Genomic DNA, 21,481 nt, shown 5'->3' on the forward strand with positions numbered 1-21,481 from the left:
GTCTTTGAGATGTGGCCGAGGAACGCCTCACAGGAAACTAGGTGGAGAATAGAGTCCCAGTGCCTCACTGGAGCAACGAAGCCAAAGCTCAGCTGCTGAGATGCAGACGCAGCAGTGGAGGTTGAAAGATGCTTAAGGACTGAACGGCTGGTTCAGCTGCTGGGCTGAAAGGGGAAATTCTTGGCTCCCTCTGGCTCTGTGGTACTGTATTTATCTGAAACAGGGTCTACATGGTATTGTATTTATTTGAAACAGGGTCTCAGGGTCTCACTGTGTACCCTTGGCTGGCTTGGAACTCACTAATGTAGCCCAGGCTGGCCTCGAACTTGGAGATCCACCTGCCTCTGCTTCCTGAGTGCTGAGATTAAAGGTATGCACTACCACACCCAGCTTTTATTTTATTTAGTTCTATTAGTCTTTCTGGTGTGTGTGTGTGTGTGTGTGTGTGTGTGTGTGTGTGTACACAGGTCTGCATGTGGATGCCAGAGGTCAGCATCTGGTGTCTTCCTCCATTGTTCACCATATTTTTTGAGATAGGGTCTCTCACTGAACCCAGAGCTCACTGATTCAGTCAGGCGGGCAGTAGCTAGCTAGGGAGCTCCTATAATCTTCCTGTCTCCACCTCTCCAGCACTTGAATTATGGACATACACTGATGTGCCCAGCTTTTTTTTTTTTTTCTTCTAATGAATGTATTGCTTTCATGTGTGTAAGTGCACCCATGTTTTGCAATATCCGAGGAGGTCAGAAGAGGGCGTCAGATCCCTTGGAACTAGAGTTACGGAAGGTTGTGAGCCGCCATGTGAGTACTGGGAATGGAACCTGGATCCTCTGCAAGAGCAGCTAGTGCTCTTAACCACTGAACCATCTCTCCAGCCCCATGTCCAGGTTTTATGTGGGTGCTGGGGATTTGATCTCAGCTCCACATGCTTGCATGACAAGCACTTTACCCACTGGACCATCTCCCCAGCCCCCACTCTTTGAGAAAGGGTTGCTCAAGCTGGCCTTGAACCTGTGATCCTTCTGCTTCAACCTCCTGGGTAGCTGGGATGATGGGCCTGTACCAGTATGTGCTGCTTTTTCTTCCCCTTTCTGTGTAAATTTGAGACTCTGTGGTTGTCAGGAAATCTGTTCTGTCAACAGAACAACACCTGGCCCACCCTTGGCCCCAACTTTCACTTTGCCAGCTTTCCTGTGATACTCACCCCATTGTCCAGTGTCTAATCAAGCTCCCAAGTGGATCTCCATGCCCACTTATCCCCCTGCCCCCATGCCCAGTCACAGCACAGCCATCTCCTGCCCTGGCTCCCAGTTCATCCTCCACAGGGACACTCCTTCTTTTTGCCCCCATTCCAGGAGGCTACAGATTGGCCCTTTGAGGGTGGCACCTGCTATCAGGCTACCTGGCTTGTGTACCTGCTTCCATTTCACCAGGACCCTAGGCCAGTCCTAGGTTTCCCTGGGGCTCTGTGTCCTCATCTGTGAAATGGGGGCAGACAGTGCTTTGCACACTAGGACTGGAAAGGATAAACCAAGACCATCTGGGCCTGAATGTGCTGGTATATGCCTCATCCAGCCCACGTAGGTTCAGGGGTTGTTTCTTGTTTCCAATTTTAAATTCAAGATTAGCTTTTCTTTTCTTTTTTTTTTTTTTTTTTTTTTTTTTTTTTTTTTGGTTCTTTTTGAGACAGGGTCTCCCGGTAGCCTGAGCTGGCCTGGAACTCACTATGTAGACCAGATTGACCTTGAACTCACAGAGATCCACCTGCCTCTGTCTCCTGAATGCTGGGATTAAAGGCATGCGCCACCACGCCCGGCAATTAAGATTAGCTTTTCCAAGAAACAATTGCATCTAGGCCTTGGGTAGATCCAGGACAGGGCAGGAGGCAGTCAACATAGCCAGGAGTATCTTGTAGAACCAGAAAGTGAGGAAGGGGCTGGAGAGACGCACCATGTGTGTGCAATGCACACTAGGGGCTGGAGAGATGACTCAGCAGTTAAGAGCACTGGCTGCTCTTGCAGAGGACCTGGGTTTGATTCCCAGCATCCACATGGAGGCTAACAATCATCTGTAACTCCAGTTCCAGGGGATCCAATGCCCTCTTCTGACCTCCATGGGCACTGCACGACATGAGTACACTTACTCACATATAGGATATAAACTCTTACACATAAAATAAAAAATAAAATTTAAAAATTAAAAATAAAAGAGTGAGGAAGTGTCAAAAAGAAAACAAGGGCTGCAAGTCTATCAAGGAGGGTTGGTGTGACTCGGTAGTTTAGTACCTGCTGAGCATGTGAAGGGGAGGCTCTGGGTTTTATCCCCAGCTGCCCCAAAAAACCAGCAAGGCTGGAAAGACAGCTCAATGGTTAAGAACACTGGCTGTTCTTCCAAAAGACCTGGGTTTAGTTCTCAGCACCCATATTTAACAGGTCAAAATCACCTGTAACTCCAGCTCTAGGGGATCCAATCCCTCTGGCCTCCTTGGGCACCTGTACTCACATGTACAGACCACCCTCCACATCATTTAAAATTAAAATAAATCTTAAAAAATTTTATTCATTTACTTTTTTGGGGGAATTTTTGAGACAGGGTCTCCCTGTAGCCCCAGCTGGCCTGGAACTGGCTTTGTTAGACCAGGCTGACCTTGAACTCACAAAGATCTGCTTGCCTCAGCCTCCCAAGTGCTGGGACTAAAGGCATGTGCCATCACATCCTGATTCATTTACTTTTACTTTATGTGTTTGAGTATTTTGCCTGCGTAAGTGTACCATGTGTGTGCAATACCCTCAGAGACCATAAAAGGGTATCTGATCCCTTGGGACTAGAGTTACAGAAGTTTGTAGTGGACATGTGAGTGCTGGAAACTGAACCCGGGTCCTCTACAAGAGCAGCCAGTGCTCTTAACCACTGAACCATCTTTCCAGCCTCCTAAAAATAAAATAAATCTTAAAAAAAAAAAAAGATGGCCAAGCACAAGTCAACTTGAACAAGAAAATGTCACCATGGATTACAAACTGAGGTACAGACACAGGCCCTGGAGACCCACTGTACACACTGCAAGATGAACCACTTGTGGGTGGGTAAAATGGCTCAGCAGGTGAGGGTGTTTGCCTGCAACCCTGCAGACCAGAATTCAATCCTTGGAATCTGCATGGTAAAAGGAGAGAGAACCAACTCCCTTGGGTTGTCCTGTAACCCCCACACATGTGTATGTGTGTGCTCACAAATACACAGTAAAATAAATATAAAAACCAAAAAGATGAACCAGCCGTGAATCACAAACACTTGAGAACAGCCAGGTGTGGTGGAGCACTCTGGCAATCTTATCTCTCAGGAAGTGAGAGAGGTGGGAGGTCTGTGAGTTCCAGGTCAGCCTAGCTAGTCATAGTAACTTGGAAGTCATCCTTGGCTACATGGTGAGACCCTGTCTCAAAAACAAAGAAACAAACAAAAACCGAACCTCAAGAGACTAAGGCTGGAGGATCATGGTGAGTCTGAGGCCAGCCTGGGCTAGCCACATAGTGAGTGCCAGTATAGTGTGGACTAGGGTGTGACTTTAACTCTGTCTCAAAAACTACACCCTTCCCCATGGGGGCCAGCCTCCAATCCAGTGAGACAGCTCAGCTGGTTAACAGTCCTTGCTAGAAAAAGACTGAGGATTTGCGTTTAATCCCTAGAACCCATGTACAAGATAGAAGGAAAGAACTGCTTGCCAGAAGTTGCTCTCTGACCCCTTCACCACCCCTCACACACAACAAAATTTTAAAAACATTTAAGCCAGGGCCAGGCTAATCCCAGCACTCAGGAGGCGAAGGCAGGCAGATTTCTACTAGTTTGAGACTAGCCTGGTTTACATAGTGAGTTTTAGGTCAGCTAGAGCTAAATATTGAGATCCTGCCTCAAAATAAAAAAATAAAGTCAGAGAGAGGAAGAGAGGAAGGAAGGAGAAGGAAAAGAGACAAAGTCCCACCGCTTTTTTGTTTTTTTTGAAACAGGCTCTTGTAGTCCAGGCTACCCTTGACTCCCTATGTAGCCAAGGCTGGACTTGAGCTCCTGATCCTCCTTTCTCTACCTATGTGACTACAGGCATGTGCCACCATATCTGCTTTTTGTCGTTTTTGTTTTATGGGTCAGAGTCTTGCTGTGTAGTCCTGGCTGGCCTTCAACTCACGACAATCCTCCCGTCTCAGCTTCCTGAATACTGGGATTACAGGTACTAGCCAGGACACCCAACTTCAATCTGGTATTATGGGTAAGAAACCCAAGGCTCAGAGAGACAAATGAGATGGTTCAAGGTCACAGGAGACAAAAGGTTCCTGTCAGGATTGGTCAGAACCCACCTAAACACCGGTCTATAGGCCCGAGCTGTGTATAAGCCCAGTCAGACCTAACAGACCCAAAGCATAAAGGTGACCAGGATCTCAAATTCAAGACACCACACTGCAAAGCCCAGGTTTCTAGATTCTGGCCCTTGATGCACCTAGCAAACACCAGCTGACCCTGAAGTCATCTGCTCCTCATCAACCACAGTCCCCATGGCATCCCCCAGCTCCCCTCAGTCTCCCCAACCTGGAGTCCTCAGCCACTCTGAGCACTTTCTTTATCTTAGAGGAGTTGGGAAAAAGAAAGTGCCACATTCTTTGCTCACACCCAATCCTACTGTCATGTGACAGGCACCTGAATTTGCACCCCTGGGGCTTGTACCCTGGAAGAGCTCAGAGGTGGAGGGCCTACTTAACAGGAACCCCCTCCCTAGCCTCTCCTCCCATCTCCCTGGGGCCCAGAAGTCTGAGTGGAGAGGGTGCTGAGGTCATCAGAGGGCTGGCTGTCCAGGATGACTGGGGCCCAGGGCAGAAGAGCCAAACTCAGGATATATACCAGGGCCAAATGTAGCACTGGGCCAAGGCCAACAGGAAGTGTTCTCGTTTATGTAGCCTCAGAGATGCCTGCTCCTGGCAGAAGGTAGGCCTGAGGCCAGTGGGGCTCCAAAGTACCCAGAGGAGCTGGCCAAATCCCAGACAGCACTGAGCTGCTGACAAGTGCTCTACCCACTGAACCATCTCACCCATCCCAGATTGTTTTTGAGATAGAGCCTTGTATAGCCCAGGCTGGCCTCAGATTCATCAAGTAGCAGAGAATGAGCTTCACCTTCTGATCTCTGGTCTCCACCTCCCAAGTGCTGGGATCACAAACTGGGCTGCCACCTCAGGCTTATGTGGTACGGAGGGAGGAACTCAAGAGTTTTCTGTATGCTAGGCAAATACACTACCAACTGAGCCACATCCACAGCCTGGAAGATGGTCTTCTGTCGTAGGCACCCGAGGCCAGGCAGGCCTTCCCTGGTCATGAGGGAATTCCACGAGGGAAGTCCATGTCATCTTCCAATCCCCTCTTCTCTGCGGGCTGGCATTCCTCACACAGCAATCCTTCAGAGCCACCTCCCACCCCACCCCCACCCCTGCCTCCCCAGCTCTGTGCCTCAAGCACGAAGGAACACCTCTGCTCTGGGGACATTCTGTGCCTCACACACATCCCCATCAAACTTCAGCTCCAAGATGGTGCTGTCCCCATATCAGTCTCCCTTGTAGACCAGCTCTCCACCCACATGGTCTCCCTGTGGACAGATCTGTGAATGGTACCAAGTCTGTTCTCAACTTCCCCATAGGCAGCCCTGGGCCCAAATGGTTTTCGGATCCCACAGAAACAAGGACCAGTATCCTTTCACACCCTCAAGCTTGGCCCTTGTCCTGCTCACCTCAAAGGTTGTCCAGGCTATCAGAACCCTTCTGGGAGAGCTGGACCCAGACCCACCTCTGAACTAAAAACTGTTAACAGTAACATCCTCATAGGGGCCTCTTGGGATCACTCCTGCCTCCTTAAAGACTGAGGAAGGATACTGAAATCTCTGTTGAAAGCGTGGCACAAAGTAGGTACTCAATAAACATCTGAGCCTGTGTTGCTGTTACTCCTCACAGGCTGAACCTCTACTCTCCATCCAGGCTGGAAAAGCACCCTGTGCTCTGGGGACAGGCCCAAACCTGGTCACAATTTAGAGCTCTACCCTTTGGGCCTTGAAGACAGCAGTCTCACAGCAGAGTTTGTTGATTTGCTTCTCATGAGTTTGGAATCTTCTAGAAAAAATTTTTTTGGTCTTTTTTGAGACAGGGTCTCTCTATAGCTGGCCTGGAACTTGCTATGTAGACCAGGCTGGCCTTGAACTCACAGGGTTCCAGGCCTGCCTCTGCCTTCAGAGTGCTGGGATTAAAGGCATATGCCATCACGCCCAGCTTCTTCTAGAAAATTCTATCATTGTTTTTAGGGACACCACACCTGGCTGGCCACTATCTGGGGGATGTAAGATCTCAAAGAGATTTCTGGAGAATTTGAGCCTTAACTTCAACTTCCATTTTCCTCATCCATCCTAGAGGATTTGGTCCAGCAAACCAGTGCAGTCAGAAAGCGGTTTGGAAAAGGATGTCAATGCCAACCAGGCTGCCAGGGTAAGAGGCCTCTCTGGGGCCTCACAGGCCTGAAGCCATTTCCTGACAGCCTCCATGTTTGCAAGGCCAGCTGCAAGGAGCTGAGGAGAGTTAAATATAGTCTCAGGATCCCGCTCGTCGGCTACCAGCATCGGTGCCCGAGAGTGCCACCTTGTGGTCGGCTCCAGGTTCCTCAGTGGGATGGAAACCAGCTCAGCCATCTCAGGGGGAAGGAGATCAAGATGGCCGTCCAGGAAGCACTTGGGGAGAGAAGGAGGGAGGAAGGGAGTAGGTAGAAAGGAGAGGCACGTGGCTGTCTCCTCCCTGCTGGCCACTGGCCCATTTCTTCTGGCTGCTAAGTCACCACCAACATGGCTTCTCCAGAAAACTCCAGAAAAGGCCTAGAATGGGGTGGGGCAGTAAGCACAGGCCTCTCCCAGGAACTCTTACCATATCAGCCAGGCTGCAGAACTCTTCCAGCACCAGGAGAATCCTGTCCACGGCCGCCTCCACCTCCCTCGCCTGTAAAGACAGAGTCCTGTGATTAGCAATGGTTTCCAGGGAGACAAAACCCCTTCTTTTTTTTTTTTTTTTTTTTTTTTTTTTTAAAGCTAAGAATTAGCCCGAGATGTCCAGTTCCTTCTAAAGCCTCTTCCCTTTTCCAGTCCTCTGCAACTTTGTTTAAAGTAGTGGGAGGGAACTGACAGCAAGCTTGACCCCCATCCACGGAGGGCTGGTTAAAACCACCTCAGACCACCCTCTCAAGCCCTTTCAAAAGAAGCAAGAAATAAGGGCTAGCAGGAAATACTGATGTCACCCTCATCCTCTACAGTGGACAGAGGCTAACCTGGAGGCTCAGAGAGGTGGGGTAACCCTCCCCAAGGACGCACAGCTAAGGTTCGGGGCAGGGTTCCAAGGTAGGTTGGAGTCCACCGCCTTCAAAGCCTGTGCTTATAAACACAGCATGGCAACAGGTCTATCCCAAGTAACCACAGAGAAGAAAACAGGCCACAGAGATCAGAGCAGGCAACCATCTCTATGGGACTGAGGGAATGGCTCAGTGGGTAAAGTGCCTACTGGGTAAGCATGAGGACCTGAGTTTGGATCCCCAGCACCCACATAAAAAGCCAGGCATGGTGCTGTACTCCTGTAACCCCAGTTCTGGGAGGCGGACTGGGATGTAGATTCAAAGCGAGAGCTCCAGATTCAGTGAGGGACCCCAGTCTCGAAAAGTAAGGTAGGCTGGCCTGGGCGTGATGGTGCATGCCTTTGGTTCTTGCACTTGAGGCGGAAGCAGGGGAACCTTTCTGAGTTCCAGGCCAGCCTGGTACATAGCAAGTTCCAGGTCGGCTAGGGCTACATAGTGAGACCTACCTCAAAAACAAAAAACAAAACCAAAATTTATGTGGAGAATGGTCAAGGAAGACCCTGATGTTGACTCTAACCTCTGTATGTGCCCACATGGCTGAGCATGTTCATATACACATCACACAAATTTAATTAATTTTTTTTGGATTTTTTTAGTCTTTTTGGGGCAGGTCTCCCTGGAGCCCCAGCTGGCCTGGAACTCACTATGTAGAGCAGGCTGGCCTTGAACGCAAAGAGATCCTCCTGCCTCTGCCTCCCAAGTACTGGGCTTAAAGGCATGCACCACCATGCCCGGCTAATTAATTAATTTCTTAAAAGGGCTGACAAGATGGCTCAGTGGATGATTACCTGACTACCCTAGGACATAATATAAGTAAACATAATTTTTAGAAAATTATCTTAACCCAGCACTCAGAAGATTAAAAAAAAAAAAAGATTACTTTAAAAAATAAAACTTCTCCTTGAAACCAAGCACAAAGATGACCACTGTCGAACAGAGAAGGCTTCCTATGATCCAACACTAACAGGTTGGAGCCAGAAGCTGTGCTTTACACTAAGGTTATTTGGTGTCCAATGGGAAGTTGAATATAAGTCGGCATTGTGGTGTATCAGCAGACCCTGGGGCATTGTGGTTTATCAGCAGACCCTGCCAAGGGCTAGGCCTGCTCAGCCCTGGAACAGGAGCTGGGTGCTAGCTCAGGGGGGCCTGAAGGTCCCTTGTGGCTGGAAGGCCCCAAAGCTCAGTAGAGACACAGGACAGTGAAGACCCTAGGGACAGGGGTGTGGCTCTCTGGAACATCACAGGCTCAGCTTAACACATAAGTGGCCCTGGGTTCCACCCCAGCTCCCCAAACAAAACAAAACAAAAATAGATGACAGAAGCCAGAAATTCTAATTTTATTGGAAACATCCCAATTTCTTTTTCTTTCTTTTTTTCTTTTTTTGTCTTTTTGAAGACAGGGTTTCCCTATAGTCCCAGCTGGCCTGGAACTTAGTATGTAGACTAGGTTGGACTTCAACTCACAGAGATCAGCCTGCCTCTGCCTCCCAAGTGCTAAGACTACAGGCATGTGGCACAATGCCAGGCTGGAAACATCCCAATTTCTAAACATTGGCATGTATTTTTTTCAAAAGCTTTAACAAGGGCTGAAGAGATGCCTCAGTGGTTAAAACCACTGACTGCTCTTACAGAGAACTAGGGTTCAGTTCCTAGCACCTATATGGTGATAACAACTGTCCATAAGTCCACTCCCAGGGGATCCAACCCCTCTTCAGGCATCTGCACGCATGCAGTACTCTTACATACACTCTGGCATACACATATACACACAAAATAAATTTAATTAAAAAAATAAGCTTTAACAAGATACAGGCCAAACCAAACAGGACCCTGCTTGAGAGGGCCCTGCAGGTACAAATCCTGAGTGGTGCCCAGACTTCACGCACTTATGCAAAAAGCAGTCAGGCTTTCCCCTGGGCACCAGCAACTTGGCTGACCATGAAATTCCAGCATTGGTTTGCCTAATTACCAGGCAGAGAAGACCAATCTCACCCCGTACACAAGCCCCTTTCTCCAGCTGACCCCATCTCTGTAGCCAGCCCCTAACACGGGAACACACCCAGCCAGGCATCTCTCCCCACCAGGAGGTCTATGCAGCAGCTTGAGCTACAACACAAACCACACTGCAAATGCTCTCTCCAGCTAAAGTAGAAATAGAGTTGCTGTGACTCTAAACTCTGGAAACTTCAGCACATCTAAACTATTCTAGGTTGCACCAGAGAGAGGTCACAGGAAAGAGCAGGTGGAGAGGGGCTGGGAGCTCCAGAGGGTATGGAGCTGTTCACCCTGGTTCTACCTCTGCAAGGGCCACCGAGGCCTGGCTCCAGCTGACCCAGAGGGGACTTGCATGGAAGCTGGGGTGGACTCTGGGGAGGGAGGGAAAGAAGTGAAGAGGGAGGAAAGATGGAAAGAAGGAAAGGGGAGGAAGGAGGCAACAGGAGGGAGGAGAGGAAAGGAAAGAAGGAGGGAAGGAGGAATGGAGGGAGTGAGGCAGGCCATTACACATTCAGTTCGGTTCTGGGTTCAAATCCCATCTGCTGCCAGCTACCACCTTAGTCAAATGGCTTAATGTCTGCATTTCCACTGATGCACTGTGACAGGAGTCATCACTCTTGAGTCAGAGTGGTCAGGCATTCCACCCTGACCCAATGAGTCCTGTTGCAGAGCTCTGGCAGGGACGGGTCACCACACACACAGAATGGGTCACCTCATCTCATTCTCACGAGAACCCTGCGGCAGGTGTTATCAATGCTCTCTTTGTGTTATCTGAGGAATAGAGACCAGAGAGGTTGTATCATTTGCTTCAGGTAATACAGCAAGTGATCAGCTGAAGCCAGAATTTGACACTGAGCATTCTAGCCCCAGCTGACATTTGTAGCAACCAATGCTGTCCTTTCTTTAAAAAAAAATTTTTTTTTTTGAGACAGGGTCTCCCTGTAGGCCCAGGTGGCCTGGAGTTTGAGGCCAGTCTGGTCTACATAGCATGTTCTGGGCCAGCTGGGGCTATAGGGAAATCCTGTCTCAAAAAGACAAAAAAAAAATTTTTTAGGGGGCTGGAGAGATGGCTCAGCGGCTAAGAACACTGGTTGTTCTTTCAGAAGACTGGGGTTCAAATCCCAGCACCCGCATGGCAGCTAACAACTGTCCATAACTCCAGTCCCAGGGGATGAGATAGGCTCTTCTGACCTCCGCAGGCATTGCACCACACAGGGGCACTTACCTACATGCAGGCAATACACGCATACACATAAAATAAAAATAATAATTAAAAAATAAAACAAAGAAAAATAATAAAATATTAAAAAATAGATGTTTTAAAGTTTTTTTATGAGTGCTTTGCCTGCCTATATATTAGTGCATTTGTGTCATTCGATGCCTACAGAGGCCAGACTAGGGCATCAGATCCCCTAGAACTAGAGTTTCAGACAGTTGTTAGCTACCATGTGGATGCTGAGAACTAAACCTGGGTCCTCTGCAAGAGCAGCCAGTGCTCTTAACCACTGAGCCATCTCTCCAGGCCCAGACTGTGCCCTTTGATTGCTGCCTGTCAGCTATGGTCTCTCTTCTCTGCCCAGTTCCTGGGAAGTAGGGTGGTGCCCAGAAGCAGGAAAGCATAAAGACAGCCTTACTGACCTGCCCACTTAATGGAGGAGCAATTCCAAAATATTTCCCACCCACAGGAAGGCACTCAGGGCCAGCCTCCCCACCAGGCTCACAAATCACTCACAGGACAATTTTCTCAAGATAATCCAGTAAGTGGCCTCAGAAAAGATCTCTCGGGCTGCAGCCCACACGTCTTTTCACCGGCCCCTCTCTCTTCTTTGTGACTCCCTGGGTATAAATTGTTCCACTCTAAGGGGAAGGAGGCAGTCTCACTCAAGCAACAAGCAGGAATCAAGGAGTGGAGCTGACAGGGGCAAATCATGGCTTTCTCTTTCTTCTTCCACTCACCCCTTCTGCCAAGGTGCCATTCTATGCTTTCCAGATGAGCGGGCCAAAACCCTGGAGGAGCTGGCCCTGGCTGGAGGCAAAGGAACAGCCCAGGGTCCCCTTGGACTCAAATGCAAATACAGGTGTCCAGTTGCTCAGGCTAAAGACTTCAGCTTCCCAGACTTCTTTCCTTTCATTTCCCAACCATCCAACCTGGCAGGTCGTCCTCAGTTCTTCCTTTAGAAAGCTTCCCAAGTCTCCTTGAAGTCCTCCACCCCCATCTCTCTGCCCCATGGTACTGCCCTCTCTTGCTGGGACTCCTGCAGTAGCCTGCTCTCTGGTTCCTGACTTTCGGTTTTCCTCTTTCAATCCATTCTGTACTGTTACACCAAGGCCCTTCAGAACTCAGAAGCCTCTGCTGGACCACACCACAGTCCCTAGAACAAGCCCAGAGGGAGTAAACATATAGAGCAACCGACCAGATCCCTCTCACAGGGCCGGTGAATGTAAAATTGTCCTATCGCTTTGGAAACTAGTTCACAGCTCCTCATGAGGGTTACAGAGAACCCTGAGACCAAGCAATCCACCCAGAGTTAGAAAGGCATGCGCCACCAAGCCCAGATAGCAAAAAATTTTTAACTAGAAAAATCCAATATGACAGTGAACTAATAAATGGACAAAAAAATGTGGTACACTTGCACAATGGAATGCTAACATTTCATTCACTGAAAACGGCAAGATGGCTCAGTGGGTAAGGCCACTTCCTCTAAGCCTGACAACCTGAGTTCAATCCCCAGAATCTACCTGGTGGAAAGAGAGAACCAACTCCCACAACTTGCCCTCCGACCTCTGTGAGTGTGCCATGGCACACACCTGCCCACTCAAATACATACAATCATAAATATAAACAGAAGAAAACTATAAAGACTAGTGGATGGTGATAAATGCTAAAGGGAGGAAAAAAAAAAAAAACACATCAGGGCAGGAGGAGGAGTGGGGATGGGAACTGCGGGGAAGGGCACCACACCCAGAAATAAGTAGGCCAGGGCTGGAGAGGTGGCTCTGAGGTTAAGAGCACTGGCTGTTCTTGCAGAGGACCCAGCATCCACATGGTAGCTAACAACTGTAATTCCAGTTCCAGGGGATCCGACACCCTCTTCTGGCCTCCACGGGCATTGCATGACATGGGTGCACTTACATGCAGGCAGAACACTCGTACACACAAAACCTTAAATGGATGGGCAAAGACTGAAGGAAGTGAGGGATGAGCTTTACCAGCAAAGGGGCCTTGGAGTGAAGAGAGCACAGGTGTGATCCCTGGGGAATGAGCAGCAGGAAGAGGGAGGAGAGAAGAGGGAGGAAGGGAGGGCTGAGGTGATCTAGGGTTGGGGAGCTTCTATTAGGGAAAAGGGGAGGGGTTGTATTATTTGTTTTGAATTAGTGTCTCACTATATGTAGCCCTGGCTGCTCTGTAACACCTTATGTAGACCAGGCTGGCCTTTAACTCAGAGACATCCACCTGCCTCAGCCTCCCAAGTCATGGGGAGTTTTTAAAAAACAAGATAAAACTCACCTAACTTCAAATGTCTGATCCTTCGACCTCCACTTCCCTGGTGCCGGGGCTGCAGGCTGCCATGCAGTCCTGGGGTGGAATCCAGGGCTTCCTGTGCTAGGCAAGCATCCTACTAAGCCCCATCCCTGGCCTGTGTGCTATATTTTTCTTATTTGTGTCACCTTTCCCTGCCAGAATGAAGCTCCAAAAGTCTCAGGTTTAGTAGCTTAGGTTTCCAAAATGGGTCTCCAACTTCCTCCCTACCCACATTCCCTTGGGTCACATGACTGGCATTGGCCTACTTAGAGGGGAATCCACTCCTTCCCACCTCTGTGCCCAGGCTGGTGCCTTGCTTTGATCAAGAGAGCATGGTGGAAACAACTGCTGTGGTTTGAATGTGTTCCTTGACCAGTTCATGAGTGGGAAACTTTGTCCCCATGGCAACCGTGTCAAGGGGTGAGGACTGTAAGAAGTTCTGCCTTGATTAGTGTCAGTATCTTAGGAATGGGTCTGCTACCTCAACATCCAGTCAGCCCTCCCCTGCTCCCTCCTGAACCCTCCATTTTGAACATCCCAGCCTCTAGAACTGTGAGCCAGATCCACGCTACTCTCTACAAATAACCTAGTCCAGATATCTGTTACATAGCTCAAGATGGTTGGAGCCTGGGGTACTCTGTGACTCCCTGGTCCAGGCCTCTACCACACAGCTGACTCCTGCAAGCCACCGCTGCAGAAGACAGCCTAGGTAGTTCTGCTGAGAGGGGCACAGATGTGGGAAGACCATGTAGGGCCCAGGTGACACTGTGGCCAGGTATATGGACAAGGCCACCTTGGACCTGCTGGAGCGGACCACCTGGCCCAGTGCAGCTCTGGGACCCAAGGGCCCCATTCACATCCCAAGCTCATGGAGTGGCTAGGTTTGGGAAGTTCCTTACCCAGAAACTGGTAATCAATGTAGGGCTCAGTGAATATCCATTACAGGAAAAGAGGGGGGGGGGAGCAATGAAGGAAGACGGGAAAGAAGGAAGGAGGGAGGAAAGAAAGGAAGGGAGGGAAAGAGGAAAGAAGAAAGGGAGGGAGGGAGGGAGGGAGAGAGGAGGATGCACTCCAGCCTGAGAAGGGCAGTGTAGACCCCTCTTGCACCAAACGAACATGTTATGCTGTGTGTCCTTCACACCCTCTCTGTGCTTCAACTTCCCCATTTGAAGATGAGGGAGACAGGAAGTCCTGCTCCAACCCCTTGAATTAGGGTAGACAAGAAGAGTCAACTTCCAGAGGCATGCTCCCTGTACCATGTGACTGTAACTTGACCCTTTATGGTCTCTACACACAGGAAAGAAGCCAGGCAGGTTGGGGATGTAAAGAAGCAGACCAGGCCCAAGGGAGTTTCTGCAGAGTGCTGATTGGTGGGAGAAGGAACCTTCCCCTAAGGAAAACTGCAGAGCACAGGAGAGGATAAAAGACCTTCAAGTCCAGGTTAAACGGACAACAGGGAGGGGTGGGGACTATGGTGAGCAGGATATCCAGCGCTCCATCTCAAGAGGCAGCTGCTATTTGGCTCCAACCTATGCCAGGAAGAACGTGCCAGAGCTGCTCTGACCAAGAGGAGCAGTGCTTTGGACATTGATACAAATCCTCTCAATTTGAACAGCCTGGAAATTAACATGATAAATCAGAAAGCACCAGGATACTCAGATCAGTCTATCTTGAGGATACATGTGGCCCTCAAGCCTCTGACCAACGTGAATGCAGACAAGTATGAAACATCCAGAACTCACAACTCTACAGAAAGGTACAGTGAAAGTTCAGGGGTACAGAGTTTGGGTGGATAATGAAAACACTGAAAAATTGGTCATGAGCCAGGCGTGGTGGCGCACACCTTTCATCCTAGCACTCCGGAGGCAGAGGCAGGCAGATCTCTGTGAGTTGAAGACCAGCCTGGTCTACATAGTGAGTTCCAGGACAGCTGGGACTACAGGGAGACCCTGTCTCAAAAAAAAAAAAAAAAAAATGGTCATGATGATGCACAGCCATACAGCTGGGAATATACTAAAAAGCCATTGAACTGTACGCTTTTTTGTTATTTTTGAGACTGGGTTTCATGTAACCGAGGTTGGTCTAGAACCAAGACTATGTAGCCCAGGATAGAATGACTGTGAAGCTTTGATCCTCTTGCCTTCTCTTCCCAGTGCTAGGATTCCAGGAGTGTGCACCATGTCAGCTCTAACTCACATATGTGTGTACACCTGTATATGTACAGAGGCCAGGGTTAGATGTCCAGCTCTATCACGTACCACCTTATTCCCCTGAGACAGACTCTCTCAGGGAACCTGGAGCTAGGCTGGCAGCCTGCAGGCCCCACCAATCTTGTCTCTGCCTCCCACCATGTTGGGGTTACAGTACTACTGCCATCATGCCTTGCTTTTTACATGAGTTCTGGGGATTTGAACTTGAGTCTTTATGCTTGTGCAGGAAATGCTTTTACCCTTGAGCCATCTCCCCAGCCCCTCACTCACTGGTTTCTAGTTCAACACCTAAAACTCTAACTTCAGCTGGGGCTGAAGAGATGACTCAGTGGTTAAGAAGGTGTGCTGATCTTACGGAGGACAGTAGTTCCACTCCCAACACCCACACTGGGCAGCTTACAACTTCAGGTAACTCCAGCTCCAAAGAATCCAATGTCTCTGGCTTCCAAGGGCACCTGCACATACCCATACACACACACACACACACACACACACACACACACACACAATCCCACAATTTAAAATAATAAAAATAGGGGCTGCTCAGCAGCTAAGACTGTGTAATGCTCTTGTAGAGGACCAGTTCAATTCCCAGCACCCACAAGGTGGCCAACAAACACATGTAACTCCAGCTGCCGGGGAGTCAATGCCTTCTGGCATCTACAGGCTCCTGCATGCACGTGGTGCACTTATATACAGGCATGCCAAACACACACACACATAAAATAAAAATAAATATTTTAAAAATTATTTTGGTCGGGCGTAGTGGTACATACCTTTGATCCCAGCAGAGGCAGGTGGGTCTCTGTGAGTTTGAGGTCAACCTGTTCTACATAGTGAGTTCCAGGCCAGCTGGGGCTAGGGCTGCAGGAAGACCCTGTCTCAAAAAGATGAAAAAAAATTTTTTTCGGGTCTTTTTGAGACAAGGTCTCCCTGTAGCCCCAGCTGTCCTGGAACTCACAGAGATCCACCTGTCTCTGCCTCCTCAGAGATCCGCCTGCCTCTGCCTCCCAAGTGCCCGGATTAAAGGTGTGCGCTACCATGCCTGGCAGTATTTTTTTATTTGTTATTTTTATTTTATGTGTATGCATGTATTGCTTGCATGTAGGTAAGTGCACCTGTATTGTGCAATGCCCGTGGAGGTCAGAAGAGGCTGTCGGATCCCCTGGGACCAGAGTTATGGACAGTTGTTAGCTGCCATGTGGGTGCTGGGATTCGAACCTGGGTCTTCTGCAAGAACAACCAGTGTTCTTAACCACTGTGCCATCTCTCCAGGCCCCGGAAAAAAATTTTTTAATTTATTTAGGAGCCAGGCGTGGTGGCACATACCTTTAATCCCAGCACTTGGTAGTCAGAGGCAGGTGGATCTTTGTGAGTTCAAGGCCAACCTGGTCTACATAGTGAGTTGCAGGACAGCTGGGGCTATAGGGAGACCCTGTCTCAAAAAGAGCCCCCCAAACAATTTTTTTTATTTAGGTATGTAGGTGATCTCAGGACTCAAGAGGTAAAGGCAGAAGGATCAGGAGTTCAAGGGTCATCTTCAGCTACAAAGCGCGTTTGAAGCCAGCCTAGGCTACATGAGATCATGTCTTTTTTTTTTTTTTTTTGGTCTTTTTTGTAGCCCCATCTGGCCTAGAAGTCACTATGTAGACCAGGCTGGCCTCAAACTGACAGAAAACCACCTGCCTCTGCCTCTGGAGTGCTAGGACTAAAGGCGTTCCTCACCACGCCCAGCAAGACCACATCTTAAAAACAAACAACGAAAAAGAACTTTGAGAACTTTGAAACTGGATATGGAGGCACACTTTAATCCTAGCACTTTTCCAAGGCTGAGGCAGGGATTTCCCAGTGTTCGAGGCCAGCCTGGTCTGTACAGTGAGCTCCAGGCTAACCAAGGGCTACACAGTGAAACTCTGTTTCAAAAAACCAAACCAAACCAAACCAAGTCAAACCCTGTATACCAGAACTGATCGGAGCCCAGCACTGATCTCCATGTCCAGGTTACTGGTCACATCCGAACTCATCACAGAGCCCAGGTTCCTTCACTCACTCCAGCAAAGACCCTGGTATGGGACTGTGCTGGGTCTTCATTTCCTCCCTTCTGGGCTGTTCCTTCCCTGGGAGACATAAGCAATGTCTTACCCTGTTCTCCTAAGGTCCCAACAATAAACTAAATAGGAATCCCCAAAGGATTCATCCTGGGGAACAGTGAGTTTACTGGGCTCACTCACAGAACATGGGTGAGGGGTTACTGGCAGGACTGCGGGTGATCCCAAAGCAGTTGTACTGGAAGTCTCACCCCAGCATGGATGACACTTTTCCACAGCCACAAAGATGGAGCCCCTCTTCAGTTAACCTCCCCCAACCTATGTGCTTTAGCATCTCCCAAGACACCTAGGCAAAGCAATCAGAGCAGTGAGTAAACTGGCTCTGAGGAGGAAGGTCAACTCAACAAGCCGATAGTGAAGGACTCCTCAAACAGGTACAGGTGATCTGAAGCAGGCAGCTATGTGTTTGGCTCTGACACAGGCCCATTTCATCAGGCCAAACAAGGGAGTCTGGGTGCACCTGGACCACTGGGCACATCTGCTCAGCCTCAGGAACCCTGAGCCACCACCCCTTAACCCAGCTCTCCCCTGCCAGCATGGGACCTTCCTCTGAACTGTCCCCCAGAAGAGGAAGTGAGAGAGAGAGGTAGAAGCTCCAAATAGCAAGCTGTTCACGGTTCCTTCCTGTGCGGAAGGCAGCACCAGGTGTGGGCACAGCTCCTCCCTCCTGGCCAGTCTCAGCTCTCCTCCTGTGCCCCCCAACAACCAGCAGCCCTCCTCCCGTGCCCCCTCCCAACAACCAGCAGCCTCTCCCCTTCCCTAAGAACATTCTGCGTCTGTCCCACCACTGAAGGACCGGTCCCTGGACTGGGAGCTGTCTGGTTTTTTAGAAGGAGTCTTGCTATAGTCCTGGCTGATCTGGAATTTTCTTTGTTTAAAAAAATATTTTATTTATTATTTTATATGTATGAGTGTATTGCCTGCATGTATGTGAGTGTACCGGTGTGCAATGCCTTGGAGGTCAGAAGAGCGCTTCAGATTCCCCTGGAACTGGGATAAGGACGGTTTGTAGCCGCCATGTAGGTGCTGGGAATCGAACCCAGGTCCTCTGCAAGAGCAGCCAGTGCTTTTAACTGGTGAGCCGTCTCTCCGGTCCCTACTGCTCCATTTAAAAATCAAAAGTAGGAGCTGGCTCTGGCTCAGTGGGCAGTGAGCACTTGCCTACCATTCAGGAGGCACTGGGTTTGATTCCCCAGCATTGCATAAGCCCCCTATCGTGGCCCATCTCTGGGTGGCTGTGGATAGTCACCACTGTGGAAACATAACCTCTCTGCCCCCATGAAAGGATGCTGCAGGGAAGCCACATTTTCAAATACTGGCTCCACACTGAAATCCTTTGAAAACATTACTATTGGGCCAGCAACACCAGTGGGTAAAGGCATTTGCCATGAAAACTGGGCAATCTCGGATCCCACATAGGGGTAGAGTGACAGAACGGACTCCCTCAAGTTGTCTTCTGACCCCTACATAAACACTGTGGCACACTTGCCCCCCCATCACACAATAATAACAAAATTTAAAGAAAACATTATTTTCAATAGGGTGAAATTCATTTCGCTTTCTTCATTTTTCTTTCATGTGGCTCCTTTCATGTGGCTACTTAAAATTACAAAGGTGGACCAGGTGTGGTGGCGTTTGCCTGCAACCCCAGCACTTAAGAGGCCGAAGCAGGAAGACTGCCAAGAGGTTAAGGCCAGCGTGGGTTAGAGTGAGACCCAGTCTCAAAAAAACTAACAAAAAAACAGCAGTGTGGTAGCAGAGGCAGGCAGATCTCTGTGAGTCTGAGGACAGCCAGGGGGTTACAGGGAGACCCTGTCTCACAAAATAAAACAAAACCCCAAACCCCCAAAACAAAACAAAAAATAGGTGAAAACAGATGAGAGGATCAGAAGTTCAAGGTCACCCTCAGCTATATAGCAAATTCAAAATCTGCCAAGGCTACATGAGACTGTGTCTCAAAAATAACAATAAAACTTCAAACAAAATTCCATAGATGGTTCATATTTGTGGCTCAAATTCTATTTCTTTCCTTTTTTTTTTTTCAGCCTTTTTGAGGCAGGGTCTCTCTGTAGCCCCAGCTGGCCTGAACTTGCTATGTTGTAGATCAGGCTAGCCTTGAACTCACATTCACCTGCCTCTGTCTCCCAAGTGCTGGGACCAAAGGCATGTGCTACCACGCCCGGCTCAAATTATATTTCTTATGGTGTTGGAGATAGAAATTGGAATCCAGGCCCTGGAGTTTACTTGGTAGGTGCTCTACCACCGAGCTGAGCTCTCAGGGCTTCAAGTGAATTGCCATTTTTCCTGGACACTGTGTGTGTGTGTGTGTGTGTGTGTGTGTGTATTTTGCCTGCATATATATGCAGATCTAGTGTCCACAGAGGCAAAAGTGGAGGTTGGATTCCCTGGTGCTGAGTTACAGGTGGTTGTGAGCCACCATGTGGGTACTGGGAACCAAACTCAGGTCTTCTGCAAAAGTTGTCCAGCCCACCAATGATCTGTGCTTTTTTTTTTCTTTTTTTTGAGACATGGTCTTACTATTGCAGCTCTGACTGGCCTGAACTCACAGAGAGCTTGCTTCTCCGCCTGCCAAGTGCTGGGACTAAAAAAAGGCATAAGCCACACCATGCCCAGATGCCTTTTATTTACTTATTTATTTATTTATTATTTATTTATTTATGTGTGATGGTGTTGGTAATGATAGCCAGGGCCATGTGCACACTACTACACAAGATGGTCCCTGAGCTACATCCCCAGCCTTCATTTTTTGAGACAGACTCTTGCTAGACAACCCAGGCCTGTACCACCACACCTGGTTTATGTGGTGCTGGAGATTTAACTTACTACCAGTACTCTCCCAATTGACCCACATCACCAACCCTCACCCTTTATTTTAAATAATCTTGTACTGCTTTGGGGGTCTGAACAGAGAGTGGGTGGTATTTCTGGGTGAAGAACTTAGGTAACTTTTTCACAGCACCCTCAACAGACCGCCTGCAGCTGGAAGTCTAGTTTTAGATCTACTTTGTATTTATGTTTTTAAAATAGAAAGTGCCGACAAGGACGTGGTATTTTCCTCTTAGCAACAGTAGCCCCGCCTGGGCCTCGGGGCTTCCCGGTGCCCACGAGGCCTCCAGTAGGCGCTCCAGGACCCTGGCCAAGCCCGGAGAGTTGAGGGGGCCCAGATTGCGCAGGGGCTGGACTTGGACAACCCTCTCAGGGCCACGCGTGGCACAGAACAGCTCCAGGTGCACTCAGCCCTGCCCTCAGGGACCAGGTGGATGCTGGTCCCCAGGGACTAGGTGGGATGGGTCCCGAATGTGGAGACATCGGTGGGGATGGGACCGGGGTGGGGATGGAAGAGAGTGTGGATGGGACCCTCGTGGGGATTGAAGAGGATGGAGATGGGACCCGCGTGGGGATGTGTCCTGGTGGGGGGGGGGATGGGACCCAAGAGGAGATGTGTCTCAGGTAGGAATGGGGCACGGATGGGGATGTGTCCTGGGTGGGGATGGGATCCGGGAGGGGCTGAGCCGGGTCGGCTGCAGCAGGGAGCAGGCGGCGCATCACCGTGTGACCCCTGTTCAACCACGGCTGCAGGAAGGTGACACTCGCCACACCCCGCAGGGGGATGCTGCGGGGAAGCAGAAGTCGCGATCCAGGTTCAGGGCCCGGTCCCCCAAGCTGGAGACCGCGTTCCCCGTCCACACCCGGGGCCCTTACCTCTGTTCCCAGCTCGGGGGTCAGGAAGAGCGCGATCTCGCTCGCCCCGCAGCGCACTGGCTCCGGCTGGTCGGCGTCCAGCATCAGGAGGGCGGCGGGTCCGGCGGCTAGAGGATATCCCTCAACTCGGCGCAGCTCCAGCCTGGAGCCCGCCCCCTACGCTGCACGCCCGGAGGTCCGCCTGGCGGAGGCGGGGGAGGTGCGCACCAAGCGGCTGCGGGATCGGTGCGGGCCGGGAGCGCAGCGTCACCCAGTGGCACAAGGAGCGCACTGCAGCCGGCGCCGCGAACCGGGCGAAGTGGTTCGCAGACTCGCGGGGCCCTTCTCGGTCCGAGCATCCTTAGGCCGTGAGTTCTCCACACCGCCACAATTTGACAAGGAGCGCCATTCTTGTAAACTGCATGTCGGAAACCCCACGGGGAGCTTTTTTTTTTTTTTTTTTTTTTTTTTTTTTTTTTTTTTTGGTCTTTTTGAGACAGGGTTTCTCTGTAGCCCCAGCTGGCCTGGAATTC

General features: G+C 49.7%; 1 protein-coding gene across 1 annotated transcript in view; it reads right to left on the reverse strand.

Moving 5' to 3' along the window:
* Bcas4 (breast carcinoma amplified sequence 4) overlaps positions 1-21,174 on the reverse strand; it is a 60,409-nt gene extending 39,235 nt beyond the window's left edge. The window contains exons 1-2 of the mRNA XM_029564551.1: positions 20,970-21,174; positions 6,933-7,004 (exon numbers count right to left, since the gene is read on the reverse strand). Of these exons, the coding sequence (XP_029420411.1) occupies positions 6,933-7,004; positions 20,970-21,053 (156 nt within the window). The 5' untranslated portion in view covers positions 21,054-21,174. The remainder of the gene's footprint in view (positions 1-6,932; positions 7,005-20,969) is intronic.
* Positions 21,175-21,481: the final 307 nt, after the last annotated feature.

This window comes from Nannospalax galili, unplaced genomic scaffold (assembly GCF_000622305.1).
Source record: "Nannospalax galili isolate Female #2095 unplaced genomic scaffold, S.galili_v1.0 scaffold596, whole genome shotgun sequence".
Classification (NCBI taxonomy): domain Eukaryota; kingdom Metazoa; phylum Chordata; class Mammalia; order Rodentia; family Spalacidae; genus Nannospalax; species Nannospalax galili.